Source organism: Petromyzon marinus, chromosome 12, assembly GCF_048934315.1.
Source record: "Petromyzon marinus isolate PM22_M1 ecotype Great Lakes invasive population chromosome 12, UKy_Petmar_22M1.pri1.0, whole genome shotgun sequence".
NCBI lineage: Eukaryota > Metazoa > Chordata > Hyperoartia > Petromyzontiformes > Petromyzontidae > Petromyzon > Petromyzon marinus.
The window spans coordinates 7,525,464-7,549,347 of NC_133678.1; the positions used below are offsets into that span (position 1 = coordinate 7,525,464).

Below are 23,884 nucleotides of genomic sequence, written 5' to 3' on the forward strand. Positions count from 1 at the left end.
AGTACGGATGGGCGAAGGGTTGAGTGCGGGTGGGGGAGGCGGGATTGTTGTGACGTCCTGCCAACTACAGAGAGATCTCAACGAAGGCTGGCTAGGGTGGGAAGGGGGGGGGCAGGAGGTAGGGTGAGGAGGGATTGGGGGCCTGATTTGGTGGGGGGGAGGAGGAGGAGGGATTGGGGGCCTGATTTGGTGGGGGGGAGGAAAAGGGGGAGGGAGGGGTGCTACTGCCGTGCGTGCGCGCGCGAAGCCAAACGCAACCCCGGCTCGTTGTGCTGTAATGCGAGCCTCTTCCTCCTCCTCCTCATCCACCGCCACCACCGACCATCCGAGCCGCTCGCGCACCAGGAGCGCGCCATGCGCGCAAACAACCCAAGGCGCGATTCCCTTTGAAGAAGGGAATCTGTAAGGGCGCGTTGCGAGCGCAGCGGCGGAGGAGGAAGGGAGCGAGGGAGCGAGGGAGGAGTGAGTCCCGTGGGCTCGCCCGCTGTCCCGTGGCCGCTGCGCTCGGGGACAAAGCGTGGCGCAACCCGAGGGAGACCGAGAGCCTCAAAAGCACGGCGCCGAGAGTTGTTCTCGGTACTCGCGGGGGCCCCCCTCTCCAACTTGGGAGTTAAATACGCGAGAGGCGAGCGAGCAAGCGTTGCGTATGGACCCCGTCAGGATGTCCGCTCTCGTCCTGCTCGCCCTGGCTGCGCACGCTGCCGCCGCGATGGAGTTTACCGGTGAGTTGCGACGCATATTTGTGTTGTTGTTAGTGTTTACGCATGTGCGTGTGCTTTGCGCTGAAGGGTAGGGATCGTGTGCGCACCACCGGCTGGAGTGCTCACGCACGCGTGCGCGCGTTTCTGCGGAGGCATATCGGATGAGCGAGTCAGTGTATAGTCCATATGTTTGTATGTGCGTGTATATATATGCACGTGCGTTGAATGATTAGGCAGTAAAGTTCAAACTTCCCCCCCCCCCCACTCCTGGCGCGAGTTCCGGGGTGTGTAGGGAGACGGTAAAAGAGTGTGCCCCAAACGCTCTGCAGCTGAGTCTGGGCTCCTTCAGCTGTGCCCAACGGCCACGCACGGATGACGGGAGACGTTCCGAATGCGAGTTGTTTTTTTTGTTGTTTTTGTTACCTTATTCCCGCGATGTGGTTCCCACGCTACGCTGGCTAATGTGTGCCATTTATACCGTTCATAAGCGCTCTTGTTGTTTGGTTGGGAGGCACGTGATTTATGGAGCGCGTAAACTTTCCCGGAGGAGAGGAGCCCTGGCAGAGGCAAACTTGCGCTGTTTGAACAGCGCTCCGGCTCAACGCGAAAGCATGTGTTTGCTTTTCAGTGGATCATTCGCAACCCGGTCCCCTTATCATTCACCACGGAAGTGGTTTGTTGCAAATTGTGATGCAAATGCGCAGCGAGTGGCTATCCGGAGTGATTCATTTATCCAGTCTTCGCTTTTTAAATGACAATGGTGTTTTGTATCGAGGCTCCCCGTGTCTTTTGTGGCCGCGCCGATTAACATATTTAAATGGTCGGGATTTGGGACTGCCGAGGGAGTAACGTACGTTCGGTATGGATGCTTTGGTCGAGGGCCAGAGACCACCAAAGAATGTCAACCCTCCGGTGGATTTAAGATTTGTGAGATTACTCATGCACCCGGACCACGAGCAGGCAACGTTGGAGAGAGGAGGGTGCTTGGCACTGCTAACCACAGAGCCTCGCGTCGTCTATTTATGAACAGCCTTTCTTTTGTTGCGCCCAAGATAACATCGGTTGGAAATCTTCTTTTATGAGCAACTGCGGGCGTCTAAATACAGAGCGGTTATTGTTGAGAGAAAAGGAAGGAGAGAAAGAGAGACACATACACTCTCGCACCCACGTGGGCAGAGACCCAAACTTGTGTCTTCCTCCACACCCCCGCCAATCCGTCCCTCCCTCCTTAAAAGTTCAGAAATTGTGCCAAATAATGAAAGAGTAAACAAACATTATGGTTGCAGAGAGCTTGCCGTGGTTACCATCCTGATGGGATTTAATTCAGACTAATTCGGATGCATTGGGTAACATTATTAGCCCGTTAATGCGGCCGTTTTGAAATGGATGCCGAAATGCTTGCAGTGCGCTTGCCTGCCAACAGCACAAAAGGGCTTGCGAGAGACACATTACGAATATTGGTGGACATCGAGTTGACGCAGCTATTATGTCTATTGCCATCAGGCGTTTAAAGTACTCTCACTCTCCCCTCTAAATGAAATTCCATCACATGCCAGATTATTTGTTGAAGGCGTGTGGCTACAGAGTGTTGCAAGCTCTATTTAAAACGTATTTTTTCCTTCGCTCTCTGAACTTTCTTGAATTGAATTTGTTTGAGAGTAATAGTAATTTAGCGTTGTAGATTTTTTTTGTAACGCAAAGCCAAGAGTGTAGGGGTTTATTTTGCTCACATTTGCACGCGCACTTTTATAACCCGTTTTTGCAATATTCTACATGCCGTGCTCACTATGTCAAGCTTGTTCCTCGTCTAAAAAGTCACAACATTGTCTAAACCATCCCTCGCCAAGTGTATACGCGTCTTTATCCGTTTGTAATAGCTGTTGACATTACTGCGTATATTCTGCATGGAAGTACCCATCCATTAGTGTCTTCTGCTTAGGGGTGGCTCCCAAGGCTCTAGATGTTAAGGATTGCAGGAAAGGGGCTCTGATTGGGGTCTGGGTTATTGGTTAATAGCTTGCAAGCATTTGGGGCCATTGAGGTTCAGGGTTAGGTGTTACAATTTTAATGATAGTGATTACGTTATATGTTTGGATGTACTGTATACATTTATGTGGTCTGAGTTCATTAGGCTTGTGGAGTAATTTGTGGGACAGCTCACGAGTTTTTAATATAAAAATCGTTAATCATAGCAGGGTTCTATCTACGCTCTGGAGAATGTTTAGCATAAATTACTGAATCATTGCACCTTCTCACTGAAACTCGTACTGTCTTGCAAACTGTGTATGGCCAAAGGGTGACATGAGCGGGTAAACAAAGTGATACTGATCTCAGGCCTTTAAAGCTAATTATTGTTTGTTAAGCAGTGTCCATTACATTATATCTGGCATTGTACCTGTACAATAGGGATCTATTGACATTTGAAGCCATGATGACCTGAATACGTCAACGATCGCCAAGCAGTTAAATGGCTCCAGACCAAAATTTGATGCACATTCATTGACGAAGAACAAAACTGACGTTAAATAAAAACCCAAAGATACACGTAATCAAACCAATTATCTGTGTAGGCATGCGTCAACATTTGAGCACAATGTGGTGCCCTTTAATCCCTCGCTTGCTCACACGCTGCCGTGAGCAAGCGATGGTGGTGATGTCAACGCTCGTGGCGCATTGGCGATGCTGGCATTAGCCCACGTAAAGCCGCTTGCGTGATATAATGGTTTAAAAAGAAAGTGATTGTGTTGCCGTGGCGAAAAAAAAAAGCTGCCGCGACACTGCGAGAGCGTGTTTATTGTGAACTTCCTGACCGAGTCAGAATCTTGATTTAGACCGGGAGGAATTTGATGAAAACACGAAGCTTTTTTTTCACGGATGTCCAGTAGTTTTCACAGATGTCCGGTAGTGATGTGCATCATGTAACAGGGTGGTCTCCACCGCACTCTTCAGATGACAAGTCGTGTTGTTGTTACCTTGATTTGTGCAGTCTGCAGCTGTCTAAAAAGTTTGCACTTGCTCCCATTTAGTGAGTTTATAAAGTTTGTTTTAGCCAGCTGGCCAGGATTGGGCACAGCTTAGCCCACCACGTTTCACGAAGTGTTTCTAACCTAACATTGAAACTATCGATAACATGTTTAAAAATCGCAGTCAAGATGAGACAAACAAAAGTAATATACTCTTAAAAGAAGATCTTCAAAAAAAAACCCCGTTAAACCTCATCAGTGTTCCTCACACTATCCTGAACACTGGTCCAGTGCATTACCATATTGTACCTACGTAACTTTACCGAAAGAACCAAAGAGTATGGATTCCTGCAGTCACGAAGAACTTCAAATCAAGATCAGACTTATTATTATATAACTGAATGCCGTGAGGAAAATGTTTGCAATTTTAAAGCAGTACTTGCACAACATCGATCTGCGCGAGAGTACGGAGGGTAAATAGTCTCGTCACAGCCGTTGCCATTGGTGCTATTGTTGAATTTAGCAGCTTTTGCATTTCTTAAGATGCATGCCGATGAGAAGACATTCAATTCTAAATTATTAAATAAATGTAACAAACGCCGCTCCTGTACTAGGAAGGATGAGGGTGGAGATGTGTGTGTGTGTGCTGTTAGCTTATAACCAGTGGCCTCAAGGTGCACGTGGCCTGGCACAAGCGTCGTGGTGACGTCACCGCCACTTAGTGGCGAATGGCGGTTGCTGTTGTTGTTGTGTTGTTAGCTAGCACCTATTAAGGCCGGCACTGCACACGAGGGGGTGGGTGGCCAACACCACGCCTGGCCGCCTTTGTCTTCCCAGTGGCGATGTTTACACATCACACCAAATACTAATTTGAGGCTGAGTCGACCTACGGGAGGCCCAGGACCGGTTCAGATAATCGTCACTGTGGTGTTGGCCGCTGAGCGGGAATCGAACCCGGGTGGCTAGGTTCGTAGCGCAGCGTGTTAAAACCGCTGCACTACCGCTCCCCAAAGGCTATAGGGGGATATTTGTGTGGTTTTTGGTTGATTTTGTTTTCAATCTATAATTAGACACGTATCCTAAACATGCAGACTCTGTGTTAGACATCCAATTGTTATTCCCCCGAGCAGATACTGCACTCCAAATGTACACAGCATTCGTATCAACAAACCACGTCCCATGTGGTTGCTCGTGAGCACTATTGAAAGGTACGTCTGTCATTCTAATTATAGAACGGCGTGGCTTTGTTCAAACTTCTGCCGTAATTTTCCTCATTAGTGTAAAATATTTAAACTGCGATGCATACCTAGTGGGAGATTCACCCTCGTGCAATGGGTGCGCCAACCCCCTGTTACATTGGCAGTATTAAAATGTAACTGTTGTTGCATACCCGGCCTAAAATAAATAAAAACCCTTGTGATAGCAAGGTGTACTGCTTTTCACTGGGCATATTCAGACCGGTTCATCTCGCAGTGGCAGTGCCCTTCAATTTAACCCCAGTCCCTTTGTGGGTGCCCAGCTTTCCTCTCCTCCTGCAGTCCTCTCTCTCCCCCCCCCACACACACACAAACTGCCCTAGTGCATTCATGTGTTGCATGCCTTCTCAGTATGCTGCTTATGTTCTTGGGAAATGGCCAGAGGCAGCGATCTTAATGGAATAACTATCAATTATTTTGTTTTAAATGCCAGCAATTTGAGGCAGTTGATTATGTTGTCTCTTTCAAAATATGATGTAATGGATACATTTACAACGTTCTGTAAAATTGATTTTCTTTGAAGGCTGCATTCATATTGCCACCGGCCACGATTTCAATGGACCTATTATAATGGGGCCATACAATAATGCAGAAGATCTAAATTATTTGTTAATTAAAATAGCCTTGCTTTCCATTCATTATTTATTCATTTCATCAATATTTGTTTTCATGTTCCTGAAATCAATAGCCACAGTCTCAATTAGTTATATTATTTTAGATGTGCAAGAACTTAACTTACGTTATGCCTGCTTGCAAAAACAAAATGCAGGATGAGCAATTACATCGTTGCACATTTACATCGTAGTCAGATAGTATGTTGTACAATCAGTAGCTTTACATTTATTGGCAGAGAGCATTTCAGGCAGTCTGCCTGTTTGCCTTTGTAGTAATTGCAAGATCAATGTGTGCTTAGCATGCAGTGCCCTGAGCACTGAGAAACATTTTTTTTAGCAAATAGTTTTAATTGAAATTGAAGATTTAGTGACCATCCTCTTTATGAATGGTGCAATACATTTCACGCAAAGCTCCCGTAAAAAGATGCGGGGGCATTCAGAACTAGCTCTGAATCTCGGTGTGTCCGTGAGAAATTATTTAAATTGTCACTATGAAAAAAAATCACACTGGTAAAAACTGACACGGGAATGAGCCGTATAATGGAGCATTCTCATTTCATTTGAAACAGACAGACATACAGAACGAGGTGGTAGCTCATTGAGAGACGATACGTCTCTATTTCAAGGGAGTGACTATTTAGTTAAAATTAGACATGTATTAACAGGCCTCTGCTATTAATTTGATAAACATGTATACCTGTTTCTCTTCTAAGGCATCTTCCCAGCATGGAAGAGCAGGCCTGGGTGGCTCGAGTGGATGGACCTCTGACTGCAGTGCTGTGAGCAAATCATAGCAGGACTGCACCTTTACCTGTTTCGGGAATGTGTTTTAGAAAATAACGAGGGTTTTTTTTCTCTACAGAAGGATACATTTCGTTGGTCAATACATTTATTCCCCCCCCACCCTTCCCCCCCCCCCCCCCCCAACGTGATGTATTGTTGCTAATCTATTAAATTACTGCAGAGCAAGCCACTGAAGTGGGAGTGTTTATGATCTTGTTGAGCTACAGACAGCCAGTTCCAGCGTGGTCACCGAGCGTGTTGCGGGCTTACCCAGCCACCCTCTTTTCTGTCAACGGCGGGACTTGTCCTTCACGTCCCCCCAGGTTCCTTATGTGATAAATAATTGCAGCGGCTGTTCGCTGTATGGTCAAGCAGCACACCTTGTCGCTGTTTGCGGATGTTGGCGCAATAGATGCGCATGGTCCACGAGCTGCTCCTGCGTAAACAGAGATAATGCGCACTTAGTGAACACGGTACACTAGTGCTCGTCTCGATAGCAAGGGGAGGTTTGTAATAAATACATACATTTATAAGCCTAATCTTGGTGATATTTCCCCCCTCTCCGTCTCTTTTGTATTGCATTTGAAAATAAAAACCTACAAGATGCAATGCACATAATGTTAAGTTTGGTAGTCCGTTGGTCCCATTCATAACACATAATGGCTTACTGAGCTGTATTACTGCATTGATTGCAGAATATATTTTTCAATTATATTCATACGGCACATGGCTATTAAAGTCTGACCAAAAGATGCATTATTGCAAGCAGCTTCATACCTATGCTGGGAAATTGGAGCATGCAAAATCAATGCAGTTCAGTCTTTTTACAGAAACGATGTTGCACGTTGCAGCGACCCAGTGCGTTTTGTCTGTTGGCACGTAACATCGTGCACTTGAATAGCACAGAAGCAGTTGACCAACACTGCACATTCCACAATATTCTTTGGGTCTTTCGGTAAAGTCACGTAGATCGGTTCAAAGAAAATGAAAATAAAAACGACGACGTTTCGATCGCAACACAAGCGGTCGCCGTCACGAGGATGACGATTGATCATGACGACCGCTTGTGTTTGAGCCGATCTACGTGACTTTACCGAAAGACCCCAAAAATATGAATTCGCTTTACATACCGATTATAAATCCTTCGCAGGCTTCAAATTGATTCCACCATCCTCATGTTTTGAAATCTGTGTTTTACAAAAAACCCATTTTTATGCCCCGTGCATACCTGCCAACCCTACCGTAGTAAGCGGTAGGTTGCCGATCTTTGTAAACCTCTTGTTACCGCGTACCGACTTTGAAAGTTGCGTGTAACCGCTTTATGGAACGTATGAAAAGGGTAAACGTTTTGACGGCATTTTTGTTTTGAGAATTTGGTGCTCGGTGAAAGGGGTTTTAATAGCTACATACCTGCGTGCTAATACTGGCATGTTAGCAGTATTCATATACCCATTGAAGTAATTGTAATTTATTTTTTTATATCAGTGTCAAATATGAGACCATTTCTCATTAAATGTATGAAATGTTGTTAAAAATTTTTAGCGGTTTGTTGACCATTTCGCGAGTTATTCTACGTGCAAAATAATGTGACAACGCCATAATTGGCCGCCGGGATTGTTGAACGTCGACAGAAACACGAAACATGCAGTAGCAACGATCATCCATTCTGCATATGAAATGAAAAGGCTGGATTTGATATATATCATGCAGTGCTGAGTCTCGGTAGCTTGCTGCATGAGACCAGATGCTGCAAGTAAGATGTCAGGTAGAAAGCAATACAATCTTACACCGAAACGTCTTTTTGCTTCCCCCAGACCAGTGAGAGCGAGAGAGAATAGGAATGAGAACAAATTGAAAGAAATGGAGAACGAGCATAGGGGGTGGCAACTGGGAGAACAGACGGTTCAAGTTGAAGGAGACAATACGAACATGCGATGCATCGAGTAGGAAGGATGGTGTCCAGGCAGTGTAATGGTTAAATTACGGTGAGTGGTGATGTCCAATGGGCCCTGTTAACCCGAGCACCGTTGCGGGAAGAGATGCAGGGAACCGTAAAGGTGGAATGACCACGAGAGCCTCTGAAAGAAGAGGGAAAAGTAAAAGAGAAAAGCTTAGACCCTCAGGTGAAAGGCTGCACTGGAAGGGACACCTGCAATGTTCCCCGGGGTCTTTTTTTTACCCACTGGTCTGCTGATTGATTAAACTTTTAAGCTACCTGAGCATATACAAGCAGCATGTCGGGGTGGCACAGAAACAAAGATTTGGTCCCCATTTTCTTTGAAGGTGGAAATTTAATCTAAGGTACATTGATCTGTTTGTCGAACAGTTTTGAGGTTTGTGTTTTGTCTATCTTTTGTTTGTGTTCATGGCAATGATCGGTCACTCCCCAGAGAGCTCAGAAGATAGTTGGCATCCAACTGTTTTGTTAAATGAATGCCTTATCAGTGTTGGTATTGGTCTAAGTAAAATTCCAGTTGGGACACAAATCTAAAATTGATCTTTGAGCAGAAATAAAAGAAAACGAATTTGTCTGCCGAACAGGAAAAAAATACCCCGAAGTAAATCAAAGATAAACTTTCCAGGTTTCCTTTACACACACATATATAACGGGTGCAATACCTTAACTTTCATTTCTGTGAACGTAAAGTGACCGCCTAGGCTAAAATCACCAATGGCCGTGATCAATCCGCTGCAGGATGAAGGCCTCTCCAAATCCACCGACCACTACTATTTATCTAATGCGAAGCAACATTCCACGCAGCCCCTGTACAAGAGCTAATTCCACGGCTCCATCTCATTGGGAGATGTACAACTCAAATTAATAAGTGGAGACGCGAATACAATTGCAATGTTCACGGTCTAGGTTGTGAGGCATGGAACTTTCCTTTTCAGCAAAAATGTTATTTTCTATTAACGCTGCACACACGCACACACACCGAACCCACCTGGCAGACGGGTTTACGGAGCAATTTGGCATTTTATAACATTGCTGCGGGAGTAGAAGGATTTAGAGATGGCAGTTATTGGTCTCTTTGACTTATGTTACTTCGCAAGATTTCATGCTGTGACACAGCTGACCTCCATTTACGGATGTTAAGGGATTTATGGCACATTGGGTTGCTACACTAAGCATCAGTTTTGTGTTCCAGCCGATCGCTGTCCAAGCCCTTTAAATGTGATCGGGCTGTTCTGCATAGCCACCACCCCTCCCTTGCTGTGTGAGCTCAATCACAGCAGAAAGTCATCGGGATGCACATATTGTACATTCCTCGTCAAGTACAATCTGCTGACAAGTTGAAATGCAATGGCGCAATAATTGTTTCGTTTAATTGTCCACTACCGCCATGTATAATTCGCTGCTTTGACAGATAGGTGATTTCGTGCACTTTGTGGCTCTACACTTCACTTAGCGCCACACAAACTGCGGTGTTAAAGACTGTGAATGTACGCACCTGTGCACTCCGCTGTTAATTTTGCATCCTATTGTTTCCTTGCAAACGCGTCGAAAATGTGCCTTTCGCCAGGATTTCCACATTGTGCCGCGTGATGTGATGTGCACCTGTGAGCTTGCGCATCTGTTCTGCATTTAGTTTCATTATGAGTACAACGTTGTAGGCCTTTTAGTTCTTAGGCTTGCTACCAAAATAATCAGCTATTGTGAAATCGTTTTTTTTTTCATCCAGCATACAAAGTTATTAAATAAATAGAGTGCCAAAGCCATCTGCAGCCGCTATCACCAAGCTGAACACTCTTCACGACTGTATGCAGGGCCAAGTTTAGCAAACTGCCCACACACACATTTTGACATCACTGGATGATGTGACGTTGCCTCCCGATAGGCCACATTATTTCCCGCAGAGACCAATTTTTGCCCACACATTGGCCATGTCCCTCTGCGATAATGCCTTCACAAGTGTGCCAGCTGTTCTTTTATGATGAGCCTCGGTAAGAATTTTAGACACTACCTCCGAAGGTGGTCCATTCTTTGTCTGCACAATTGGGGAGCTTAGCTTCCCATGAAACAAAACTGGAAGCTTATATATTTGGCAATATAGCATAGTGCTAAAATCACAAATTTAATCGAGCGTATTTTAAGAATATTTTTAGAACATTCAAATGTGTTTTCCTATTTTCTTTATTTTATTTTATTCAATTTGTTATAGCTGTTGGTTGTGGGTTGGGTTGGAGTGGTGGGACATGGGTTAGTGCCCACAACTTTGAATTCAGCAATCTGAGTTCCATTCCCAGCCACGGCTACCACTGGTTTCAAGTATTGTCTGAAATTGGTACTCAAACCATTTTTCCCAAACCCGAATTGACCAGCTTGTTGAAGTTTGGTCAAGCAACCTGTATGACTGAAATGTATGTGGGGACGTCATTCAATTATAATTTAAATTTACTCCAAAATATAATTTATCATGGATTGTCTTCCTGAAATCAATCACCATGCATATTAATTGCTTCACATTATTGTCTACATCCAGTGTGTGTGTGGCATGCATTTTAATCTTGAATGCAACATGCAAATGGTTTTTAATTTCCTTCTGTATTTGCTAAATTTAGCTCCCGTTGAATGTGTTCTACGCACCATTTGCTGTAATCCACATATTCCGTCTATAGTAATCTACTCGTGCAAAAAGCGTACGATTCCTCCCAGAACATTGCGTGTATACATCTACATTTAAACAAGAGTCAGAGCGTGATTGTTTTACTCTTTTCACTTCCATTTGTGGAATAGCACACAGGGCAGGTTTACTTTGTGGAGGCTCAGCTTGAGTGAGTGTTACATTAGACATCTGCTGCCAGACTGAGTGTGGGGATACTGGTGTCTGAGTGCCTTTTTTTGTGGTGCCAGCAAGCTGATGACAAGTAATATAACCTGCGCAGATGATTGCGAGCATATGTTGGTGCGAGGTGCTCGCTGTATTCTGATACACCAAAGCGTATGCACTGTAATGCCACAGCAATGTTCCGATGCACCTCATTCATGAAGGACCCCGTGGCCAGAATCTCACAGCGCTGGAAAAGAACCCAACTCTCATTCTGCGTGCACATATTACAAGTTTTCGCTTCAGAACTTTTAATTAATTTCTTTGTAAATGTTGGGGGGGGGGGAGGGAGTGGAGGGTGCGGGTCACAGGTGAGAGGTGTTAAAAACAGCCAAAAAGCCATAATCATTTGCGATTTGAAGAGAGAAAACTGGCATGAAAACGGGGTCACTGTGAATTGACCGAGGAGTTTAGAGGAGACGACTTCTGTGCGCGGCAGCTGGTATCTCTCTTTCCCTTCCTTCTCTGGAGGTGGCAATTTCATGGCTGGCTGGACTGACATTGTGGCTTATTGTGGTTTTTTGGCAGCCTTTGCTAGAGCTGAAGAATTTTTTTACTAACAATATAAAAGGGGCGGAGGGGGGGAGAGGTAAACTTTAGATGGCGGAGATAAGAAAAATTAGCAATTTCAATTACTGCCATTAAATAATTGTATCCAAAAATCAGCATGCGTCACTTTGCACAACACTCAATGGTTTCAGTCTTGTGCATCAGCTAAATCATTCGATACACATCTATAGTTTCTTTGAGTTTCCTCGGAAAACTAATCATGTGAATTTCTGCTGCTGCTACTGGGAACCCTCTTTTGTGTGTTTGTGAACACCGCAAAGTGCCAATTGAAGTGCCTTTGGTTTACCTGTGAAAAGGAGATTTACTGGATTGAAAAAATTCCCATGCCCCCTGATGTTGTGTTACACAGCCCCCCCCCACCACCACATCACCATCACCACCTTGCGTGCCTGTTAAACAGGTAGCTGGAATGTTTACTTGGGCCAAGAGCCATTCTCGTGTGTGGCTGACCTAAATAAAGAGAGCTCCTTTTACCAGGCTCAACAGGGTCTTCTGGTTGAGTGGGCAGACAGGTTGGGCAGTTGGGATCCAAAAGCACTTTTTTTTTACTTTCGAGTACCGTGTGAAAGAACTTGCTGGCATTCCGTACAATGGCAGTAAAGCAACAGCAGATTTCGTGAATGCTCGAAACGATATGAAGTTGTATTCAGGGCTATAAGCAAATGTGTTTCCAATCCAGGGTTTTAGACGCAATACATGTGTACACTAAGGATGCCGCCACAGTGTAATCATGACCACACTAAAACTTTTCAATTCGACCTCCCGTCGTGACAGTTGAAACATTGCTGCAAGTTGACCAAATCCCTGAACCTCTGTCCACCCGGCAGTAAATGGCTGCACCACAGTCAATGACAGGCAGGTCGCAAGTTAGAGAAAGTGTGGTACGACCACACAGTGACGAGATGTTAATGACCTCGCCTTGTATACAGGAGGTCGTAGGTTTGATCCCGATCCTGGCGTCTGTTTATTTGGAGTTTGCATGTTCTCTCTTCCCTGCAGTCACGTGGGTTTTTTCTCCGTGTCCTCGGCTTTTACCCTCTAAATTTATAAATATGTGTTTAGAGTATTTGGCTTCTATAAATGTCCACGTAAGCCACTTCGATGAGCTATAATTTGTGGCCAGGTCACTTGTGAAAAATATCTATATAGTTCAGCGGCCCTTACCTGGTAAATGAAAGAGTAAACAGTCTTCCGAGACATCTTGCCAATGCGAAAGAGTCAGTAAAATATCTTCAAGCGGAGACCCTTCGTTCAGCAGTGGCGTGAGCAAGACATTGCATAGCTTCACCTTGATAATTTTTCACCTTACATTTGGGCACCGTGCTTGCTGAGCATATCATAAACACCGTTGACTGTGCTGATACATTATGATGTGAGATATCGGTAAGGTTTCAGATGCGTGTCCTTCCTCCTGGTTATGCAATCGGGCGTCAGAGGGTTTGCGTGCAAGCAATTGAAAGGCCCAGCTTCCGTTTGGGACTTTGGGGCTATGTGATGCACTGATTCCGTGGGAAGGAGTCATTAGAGGGCAATTACGCTCCCACAGTTATGGCTCGCCTGGCCACATGTACAAACAAAGTGTATTTATCCAACGCCAGGCGACTTGAGGCTGGATACAAGAGAGGTATTTGCTCGATTCGAATGAGTGATGATTTTTTTTCTGAGATAGAGCATAGGACGAGTGCGGATCTTAAAACAACGGCGTGAAAAATGGTTCAGGTTAATGGGGGTGGCAGAATGTGGGAGGAAGAGCGTGAATGCAAATGCGAACATGTCTTAAGGTGTACACAATTATGCGAGCACAAAACACTCCTACAAAAGGAATGGTGGTTACACTTACAGTTAGTGCGGTCAAAACCAGACAAGTGGTATTAATACTGCAAACACATAAGCAATGCGGAATGCAATGAAGGTACGCGACCTTTGATAGAAACGTGTAGTCGCTAGCTCGGAAATCTGGATAGCTTAGTGGGTGAGCGTGCTTGATTCTCACAGGCACTCAGTAATGCTATATGCGGCTTTTCCAAAGCTGCCCGCCGTCTGCTATGATTTTGATGTTGAGACCCCCCTGTAACGTCATTTTCAGGAGTAAACAAGATGCTTTTGCTCTTGTCATTGCTCAAATCCGAAATGGTCAAATATCTGCAGTTAAGTTGTCAATAACAAAAAAATGCATAATAGGTACTGCATTACCAATATCTCCATTTTTTGTTAAAAAATATATAGTACTAGCTGTACTACCCGGCTTCGCCCGGGACTTGGATCCACCACGCACGGCCGCCTTTGTCTCCCCAGTGGCGATGTTCACACACCACAGCAGTTACTCGTTTGAGGCTGAGTCGACCTAGGGGAGGCCCAGGAGCGGTTGAAGGAACCGGTGGAGGGCGTGAGCGGGATTCGAACTCGGGTCGCCGGGTTCGTAGTGCAGCGCACTAACCACTACACGACAATGCGTCACGCTTCCACATGCCCAGGTCACGTGACAGATTTGACGTCACAGCTCACTTGCCGTGCAAAAAATAAATGCATTATTGAGCTGCCCCCCCCCAAAAGTGTATTTTTATAATTTTTGCATGGTGTACAGTCTGGAAAGTACCCACATGGCAAATTCCAAGTATGTTGCATGTCGGGAAGTACGTTAAACATTTTGAACAGACACATTCACAACTTTGCCTTTATATATATGGAGATGGTATATTGTTTGTCAGTGGTTTGCAACCTAGTTATAGCATATAAGTGAATGCCAAATTTCTATTTGTTTTCACTTCGCTAATATTTATGCCTCAGAGTGCTCATTCAACTGAAGTATGTTAAGATATCTTATCTACGTAAATAGGTGCACTATGAAAGTCGCTGCACAGTGTGGCTTATGGCTTTGCTTCTGATATAATGATAGTATCACAAAGCTTAGCATTTATTTACAGTGGTTTGAATTTGTTTTAATTGGTAGCATGAAATAGCCACTACAAAAATTATTCGGCAAACCTAAAATTATTTTCAGAATTCACAAATTATATTTTCCATAAACTGCAGACTCGCATTCATGTAGATCCTGAAGGGGCCTTCTGTGAGCAGATTGTATATCGTTGTGTACAATGGTTACAAAAATGAGGCCCTTGACTTTGAGATGAGGATACTGGCAAGGATACTTAATGCACATCTGTTGTCAACAAGTGGAATATGCTCTGTGGCCATCTAGATTCAGTTTCTCCCCTCAACCATCGATTTTGTGAAGAGTTAGTGGCTGCCGCTTATTTATTCAATTTTCCGCGCTAACAGCGAATCCTGCGGTCAGAATATCATAGTTATTATGTCGCGTTTAGACCATGCAACAACGTTAACAGAGCATTGAAATGTTACATAAGTAGATGTTCCGTGATGGATCATTAACATAATGCGTTCACCACATTGTCTCATCTTTCCTATGAAAGCAACGCGAAAGTGCTTTAAGACCGAAGCAGCGTTTAGCCTTCTCTTTGGATTGCCGAGGGTGGCGTGCGGATCCATTTAACATTCTGACGAAACGGAAACACTGGCACGACTTGTGGGCACAAACAGGGAGGCGTCTTGCAAACTACATCCAATCCCCCAGTCACGAGCAGGCAAAATGTCCAAGCTGTGTTGCATGCACGCCAAATAGAAAAATGTCAGTCGGTAAGCATTTAGCAGCATCAGCCGTCTGCCGAGGTGCTGCGCTCATATTATTGCCTTGGCAGTGAACGCGTGCATTCCGTTGAGAACGTCCATTAAGATTTACCTGGCAAAGCCAGATAAAGCTTCGACCTGGGTCAAGCTCATGACACATGTACTTTAGGTGTTAGGCCAGATGATTAAACTAAAGTGCCTAAAGACGTGATCAACTGTCGTCCTTGCTCCTCCAGGGCCACCACTTGGCCGGTTGCCCTGGCTGGTAGGGAGGTCCAGAGTTGGCTGCACGGATGCAACACGAACATCAAAATCTGCAGGCGGAGACCCCGCATCGCTCATTCATGTGCAAATGTGCAAAGTATATTATGCAGTGTGTGCCGCACGAACACATGTGTTCCAGACTTAAAGCCATTGTTAACTATGAATGGCCGTGTGTGTGTGTGTGCCTTTTTTTCTCAGCTAATTCTATAGACTGTATCACATCGCATTCATTGCTATAGTCTTATCAAAATAAATGAAGGTTGCGTTAAACGTATAACGAAAATGCGTGTTGTAAAAGTGGGTTTATTTTCAGTTGCGCATAGGTGTGCGTAGAATATTGTTTGAAGAAGAGGGGGGGGGGGCACACGCCTCTTGTCTGTCTCGCTGTTTCTGTCTGTCTTTGAAAATGTACACTCATTGTACAAATAAAATAATTTCAGGCCGCGGATTGCTTTCGCTCAGAAGAGCAGCTCCTCAAAGGAAGCACGGCGTCACAAATATTCACTTTGTCTGTCCGTCGCACGCGGATGAGCGTGTGCCGTCCACGTTGCTGTGGGGCCCCTATCTCCAGCGATTGATTGATGGTGAACCTCAATGCCCCTGGACCAGGTTATATTTCCCGCCTGATGTCGTGGAGGAAACGGAAGGAATTGCAGGAGAGCCAGCATTTCATGTGGAAATACAGGATGGGGTTCCCGTGCTCCTTGTTTTCACCGTTTTGCTGATCCATAAACCCTTCCACAAATTGCACCGAAAGAAATCACATGGGTGCTCGGTATATCTTAGGCTATTGAAGAATTTCAATTGGCCTTGGTCAGCATTTGTTTTGTGAAATAGTGGCCATGTGTTTTGCACCGTAGTCTCAGACAACACATTGAAACGCGTTGGATTTATTTTAGATTTCCTTTTTCACGAATAAGACACGCAGTATGTTTTTTGAGCAACGATCATTATCTGCGTAACCGCTCTCCTCCCATCCACCTAACTACCCACTCTGTAGTCAGAAAATTAATCGTAAAAAAGATTAAGTTACATCCCTGCAATTGCTGGCTCACGCCACTGCTGGCAGAAGGTCCTCCACTCGAGGGGTCTCAAGGGAGCCTCTCTGGAGGGTATTTTTGCCGGCAATATGTCTTGGAACAGTTGAGAGTCCCCGTACTTTACTCACCACACACAACCTGCTCATAGACTAAATATGGCAAACCCATTCGCATTGCTGGATGGACAGAGGTGGGGAAGGGGGCATTTATTTGGAGTTTGCATGTCTCTCTCTCTCTCTCCGTGGCCGTGTGGATGTTTCTCCGGATCCTCCGGCTGTTCAACGTGCTTGGCTGCTATAAATGTACAAACGATGAGCCACTTCGTTAAGCTATCATTTGTGGCCAGGTCGCTTCTGAAAAAGAGCTATACAGCTCACTGGGTCTTATCTGGTAAAATAAAATAAAACGTTGATTTAACACGTTAGGCTTTCGCGACCAATATCCAAAATAGAGTTTTTTTTGGGGTTAGATTGCGTAAATGTATAAATGTGTCGTTAAACCCGCCACCACCCGACACAGCCAACTAGTAAGGGTTGTCACGTAAACAGAACGTGGCCAATTCGTCACTAGTACAGCACACCGGTGTGTTGGAGAGCCAAGCTTGTTTAAACGAAAAATGACCATCGTTTTGACTTCTGCGCTGGGAGATCGAACTGGCAACCTTCGGATTGCAAGTCCAGTGCGCTGAAAAGTTCAGTGAATTCTCCTCCTCCACTTGTGCGGCACATGCTCGCGTCTCAGCGGCGTTTTGTGCCACTGACTTGTCTCCGCTCCCTTTGTTCAGGATGTAAAAGTCCTGGCGGCGCTTTCTGCAGCATGCTCTCTCGCTCTCTCGCATTTTAAGGGCCATCCAGATGCTGTAGCGTTTCATCCTCACATTGATTTATTGCCATACGGTAATTGCTCCTCTGTCTGTGTGACCAGCCCGTCGTACGGCATGTTTTTGGGGCATGTATGCGTGCGAGTCTGTTCCTCTCTGTGCACGTGCATTTGCGTGTGCGGGGAATGCCTGCAAGCAAAGAAAACACTCAATGATGGCGCCAGATGTTTGAGTCACTTAATTACAAAAGGCAAGGCTGTTATCCAAATCGATACCATTACAGACTTCAGCACTGCCAGTTGACCATTACAATTAAAGTGACTTGTTGCTACTCTTCCTCCTCCCCCCCCCCATGTTATCACATCAGTCAAATGTCCGCTTGGCTTGTTCGACAAATGGGTGTCGCGCAGTGCTCCATTTAACGTGACCAAAGTTTGTGAGCACATTTAAGTCACGTTGCAGCTATCAGCAGACAATTTGTGAACGAGGTTCCCCTATCGTTTGTGTGTCGTGTGTGTTCTTAGCTCCTAAATGCGGGCATGCTGTCGTGGCTGCAATGGTTCGCGCGCAGGAACCTGCCACCCAGAGGTCGCCTGAACGATCTTTCAGCGCGGCAGTTGAAAGAATGGCGCAAGTTTCTTAAATTCTCCCGCCCTCTGTCCGCTGACCAATATAAATGGGTATCGCCACGGGTGGTCGATCGGCGTGCCACGTGTGGTGGGATGAAGTGCGGGTACCCCCACCTCTTCCAGGATGCCTGACCAGCGTTCCAAGAGTAGGCAATGTATATTCTGAATAGGGGCTCTCTAAAGATCCCTCTGGTGGGGAGGCCCTGTCATCAACAGTGGTCTGAGCAAGGTATTGCATGGCTGCACCTTTTGAGTTGGAGTAAGAAGACATTAAAATGTGTGCGGTACAAAAATGACGGTTTTAACTTCGTAAAAAAAAAACACCCCTGTTATTTCCAGTAAAATAAATGCGTCGCAAGAGGTGTGATTATCTAAATTATGAGACGCTTTTTTGCAGGAAAAAAAACCCAGCAACACGTACTGTAAAAAAAATACTATTAAAATGAACCATTCAATCTCTCACTGGTACAACAATGGATGCATTGAAACATTCAACAGGGCACAGTGAAGCACACTTATTTAGGTCAGCATTCAGAATAACGAACAGATGTAGCTTACTTTGGCGTGATTTTGTACTTCTTTTTTCTCTCGCAATGTGAGAGTTTCAACGACGATGGCCAAGTCCATGGGCCACGATAGCGCCATGACTTAGATTCCATGCTTCCTGGTCACTTTTTCCCCATTCGGAGTAACAAATAAACGAGTTATTTTTTTGTTTTTTTTGTTTTGCCTGACGTCCTCTTTCCAACACGAAGCTAATAGATTCAAATGAAATATTGACCACCGAAACAATTTAATTAACCTTTACCCTGTTAGGTGTGGAAGGTGTTAGACACACAAGATAGCCCGATGGAGGTTTTATTCTTGTAAAGCTCTCGGCGGGATTGCAGCAAAAAGTAAGGCATAACAGACAAAACAATCTGCTCGGGCAAATTTGGCAGTCATAAGTTTTTCTACTTGGGAGCGAAAATTCTATTTTTCACTTTTATGTTTTGAGGACAGGTTGTTCCTTCGTCACGTTTGTTGTGAATAAGGAAGTGGCTGCATATCCTCTCCTCCGTGACCTTTTAAGTGAACATACACTCTACTTAGTGGGGAGAATCAACATGCGCTGATGAAGAAAGATAAGATAGCACAGTTGTTTTGGCCAGCAGATTTGTCATTAGGACGAGGTAAACTCTATCGCAGATAACTTGCAAATCTGAGGCTAATAGGTTTCAACGTGGAAAAAAAAAACTGCATCCAAGATAGCTAAACGCCATTCCTATAATTACTTAAAACATTTATTCATTATTGTTGTTTAAAATGGCATTACACCAGCCCTTCAAAAAGTCCCTGCCCAACATGCTTTAGCTGGGTCTCACTGGGACTGCAGAAGCACAGGTGTAAAGCTGCTACAATTTGACACGTGCATGCGGTGCATAGCCGAGAGAGTGTGTGTGCATGGGTTGGACCTTGTTATTCTACTCTGAGGTGCGTGGCAATAGAAAAGTCATGTGCCTCAGTAGGATTTGTGGAAATGAGTTGGCCAACAAATGGGAAACTGCTGTGTCTCTAGTGGCTTGTTAGATCTTTGCCTTGCGGGACAAGGAGTGCTCTCTTGTTAAAACATTGCCTAGAGTCAAATAGCGTATTGTTTTAAATGTACAGAGCACATATATAGTGAAAGGACAGCTGTAGGCTCTTGTTAGGTCTGTGTTTATGTGAGTGTGTATGTTTGTCAGCATGTGTGTGGGTGCGATATGTGTTTCTGTGTGTGTATATTTATATAAAACTATGATTTCATGAATCATAAGTTACCACGACAAGGTGGTTTCACCGAAACAAGTAAAAAATATACTATTTATGAGCTGACGCGACGTTGTCTGCCCCATTGCTTAAAAATGCACATGCTGACTCAATCTGATATACTTATACAGCATTGAATATTACCTGATGTGAGCTCACCAAGCTCTCCGAACATTTGTTCAAATTTAGCTCAGTGGAATGTGCTTTGGCCACACAGCAAATAGACGCAGGTCTTTTAGGACCATTTCCTCATATGGGTGACGTCTGGCACTCAGATGTGCATATGCTTTTACAGGGTTGAATGCACAATCAAGATATGTGGGCTGATACCATCCTTTCGAGTCGAGATGCATTAGCGGTTGGCTGGATAGTGTATCGAGTTACTTTATTCACTTATTACCTCCTTCGACAAAAATACATGCTTCCAAAAATCTATAAAAAAAATGCTTCTGAATCTTCTTCCTCGAGGCGTTGGAGTCACCATTTTAAGGTTGTTTCGTTGCGTGCATCTGATGGGGTGGCGTGAGTGGCAGTGAAGCTAGTGGTGTCTCATTGTCTCCGAGTGACATGGAAGCACAGCTGACATTTCAGCCATCTCCATGACAAATTGAATATAAAAAAAATTTGGAAGCAAAATTTATTTTTCTTGTGGAAAAGTGTAAAGTTTTCTTATAAATTTCTACGACTACAACGGACATGCTGTATGCATGAAGGCGAATTGAACAAAACTATTTTGCAAAAGAACACAATTTAAATTAACTTGGGAGTAGCCTATTCACTGTACACAATGGGGACTTTATTATTGTTATGTTAATCAAGAGCAGTGATACAATGCAAATGTTCATTACGTAACCTTGAATTGCAATTAATGATTTGTTACTTATTGGCAAGGTTCACTTGTTTGCAATGCGAATTGCACTGTATTTGCATTTGAATGTATTGCATTATTAATGAAAGCTAGACAGAGAAAGAGAGACAAAAAAGAAAACTATTTTATTCGAGCGTCATAATCATTGGAGATTACGCACAGGTGCAAGGTTAAACATTTACATGGCTACAGCCTTAGTGTGAGCAAAGAACAGACCGCATATCGCACATGCCTTGTTCGTTCCCTGCCTCCTTGGTCCAACTAGTATGACACCTCGAATATCACTTTTCAGCAAGCACTTTAGTAGACCGCCCGCCCCAACCTACCCCCCAAAGGTAAATACTAGGGAAACGTCTCCTATCCGTTTACTCACTATCATTCCAGTACCCCAAATCGTCTGTGTAAAATCATATTCTAACGGCACAATGATTCATCCTATTATGCGAAACCTTACATGGAGCAAGAGATGCCACTCGAGAATAGTGGCAAATTCGCCCTACCACCGCGAGCCTTTGTGCCTATACCTTGCAGAGAAGAGTGGCCTGAAACAGAAAGTGGTCTGTACGGATGTACGTGTGCTTTTACTCTGTACGGATGTACGTTTAACTTATTTCGCACCGTATGTAGCCAACCGTGCTAATCCGAGGTGTGAATTGAAATGAGACGACGTCATTGGCGTGGATGAAACACAAACAATAGGATTCCCATCTCAATGCTCCCTAGCCCCACGTAAAATCAGATACGATCTCTTCTCACTTCCTGGCCCAGTTTGTGGCATTTGTTTATTCTCCTTGGGATTCTGCAGAGGTATTATGGTTATCACACTGGACGTGCTAATCCAGAGGTTGCCAGTTCATGGCAGCTTAAACAAAAGCAGGTTTCTTAAATCACCCCCCCCCCCCGCACCACTGTCCACTCAGCAGTATACCGTCAATGTGTACACTACAGTTGATTGCCAGTTATATGTGGTGGGATTGGGCACTCCCACTTTTTCCAAGATGTCTGGGCAGCGTGGAAGAATAAGCCAAAGACTCTCCGTCGAGGCTCGCAAGAGCTTCTGATGGAGGCTGTGGCCAATTGGCCACACACGACTCTTTAATCCACCACATGTGGCTCTATCGAAAGGGGCATAACGTAGCACAGACTATCACAGTAGCAAGGGATAATTAATGTCTCCCATGCTGTGCTACAACTGCCTATATATACACACACACACTTGGCTCATTGCAGAATTCATGGATACTTGTTGGCTCTTGGTCTCTTACAGATTGGCCACCCGTACACTCCTGGAGGTTGTGGTCACAGATGGCAGTGGTGTGACCAAAGTAATTGCAGGGGCTCCACCTTTACCATTCCGCTCCTTCTCTGTATCGCAGGCAGCTGTTCATTTGAGGATGACTTTGGGGCCTGTGGATACCGCCAAGACACGGACGACACCTTCGACTGGGAGCAAGTGAACGCGCGAGAGTTTCCCGAGTTGGAGGGAGCCATCCCACACGCCGGTAAGAGCCCTGACCTCGACAGCATTGACAAATTCAATAAACAGTTGCTGAGCACAGGCCCAAAGGCCCAAAATGCCACAAGCAGCCCTATTGAAGGTGTAATAGATGTGTTTATGCTGAACTTCGTTCGCGCCATTCGTAGCCAATCATGCTATTCGGAGGTGCCGGAGGAAGAACAACAAACCAAAAGAGTTGTTAGATGAGAGTTAATACCTTTGGCTCTCTCATTTGATTTCGGATTGTGCCACGTGTTTTGCCGGGCACGATGTCTGACGTTTTGCTGCACGTGCCGGGAGCATCTTCGAGAACTGAGTCGATGAAGAAGACGCCAGCACGTAGAGTGGAACCGCGGGCATCATGCCGAGCAAGATGCTCTACAATCCGAACATAGATCAGGGAAGCTATACAGCGCAGCCGTAAAAACCTATGCAAGTCGTTAATGCCTTTTATTGAATTGAGCAAGGTTCTAAATAACTTGGGGGGGGGGGGGGGTGGGTAGGGAGGAAATTCCAAAGTTGAGCAGTAATAAGTAGAACGAGAAGTGTTGTGACCTGCAGTGTGGTGGTTGAACACATTATGAATTAGTCGAAGCAGTCAGTCTGGTAGACCAGGCCCCCCAACATGGGTGCAGAAAAAGAGTACCACATTGTTTTATGAGAAAAAAAAAACACAAGATGGATAAACATGTTGACAGCAATGTAATCGCCACACTTCGAGAATAGAAAGCTGGACACAGGGAAACTGAATTGGGTTTTTATATGAACATACTGGAAAAACACGTTCGGGAACTTGACACCCTTATAATAGTTCTGCTTGAACTGGAATCATCAAATAACACGTAAGATTCCCGGAGCTTCTGAAGTGTAAACAACGTGCACACGGAGCATATAATGAGCACGCGCTCGCACAATATTATTAAGAACTTCTTTGGCAGAAAAGTTCCCTCCCGTAGTTCAGTTGAAGCAGTGCTTAAAGGTGCCATTTTGCACATGTTTAATGAGACTCCTCCTCTCCAGATTGTGTAGCTCTCATTCATCAAAGCACAGTAGTGGAAAATCAGGTGTTCACTGGCAGTGGTGTTTAATGTCTCGTACTGCAGACAGTATTCTACAAAGCGTTATACGAAAAAAAACGAATTATTATTTATGACAACAGAAGTTAATTGATGTTTTTTTTGCCAAAACACTTTTGGCCACGAGGGTTTTTCGTTGGCAGTGATTTTTTTTCCCCGAGGTTTCTTGCAAGCAATGGAAATAAAATCACCTTTTTTTGACCTATCACGGATAATAATATTGATCAGTCCTGTGCAGTTGTGCTATTATAGTTGGCCCCTGCCCATGTCACTCGAGCCATAAGCATTCCACCTTGACTCTCAGCAATCAGATGTTATGTGCAGCTAAGGCCAAGCAAGCAGCGAGGCCACCATTTTTTGCCAGGGGGGTCGGCATAATGTGCCATGGAGGGAGCGCGGAAGCATAACAACATTGGGGGGAGTTTGGGGGTCGAAAGCCACGGTTGAGGCAACTGCTGCAGAAATTACTTTTTTTTTACTTACCAGGCAAGGGCCCACTGAGCTTTACAGCTCCTTTTTCGGAAGCGACCTTGCCACAAA

At 44.8% G+C, this 23,884-nt stretch overlaps 1 protein-coding gene across 9 annotated transcripts in view; it reads left to right on the forward strand.

Annotated features, from left to right (window-relative positions):
• Positions 1-200: 200 nt before the first annotated feature.
• The window catches only part of LOC116941609 (receptor-type tyrosine-protein phosphatase kappa-like), a 135,322-nt gene continuing 111,638 nt past the window's right edge, over positions 201-23,884 (forward strand). For all 9 annotated transcript variants that reach the window (XM_032952820.2, XM_032952824.2, XM_032952822.2 and 6 more), the window contains exons 1-2: positions 201-722; positions 22,147-22,272. In XM_032952820.2, coding sequence (XP_032808711.2) covers positions 647-722; positions 22,147-22,272 — 202 coding nt within the window. In that variant the 5' untranslated portion in view covers positions 201-646. The remainder of the gene's footprint in view (positions 723-22,146; positions 22,273-23,884) is intronic.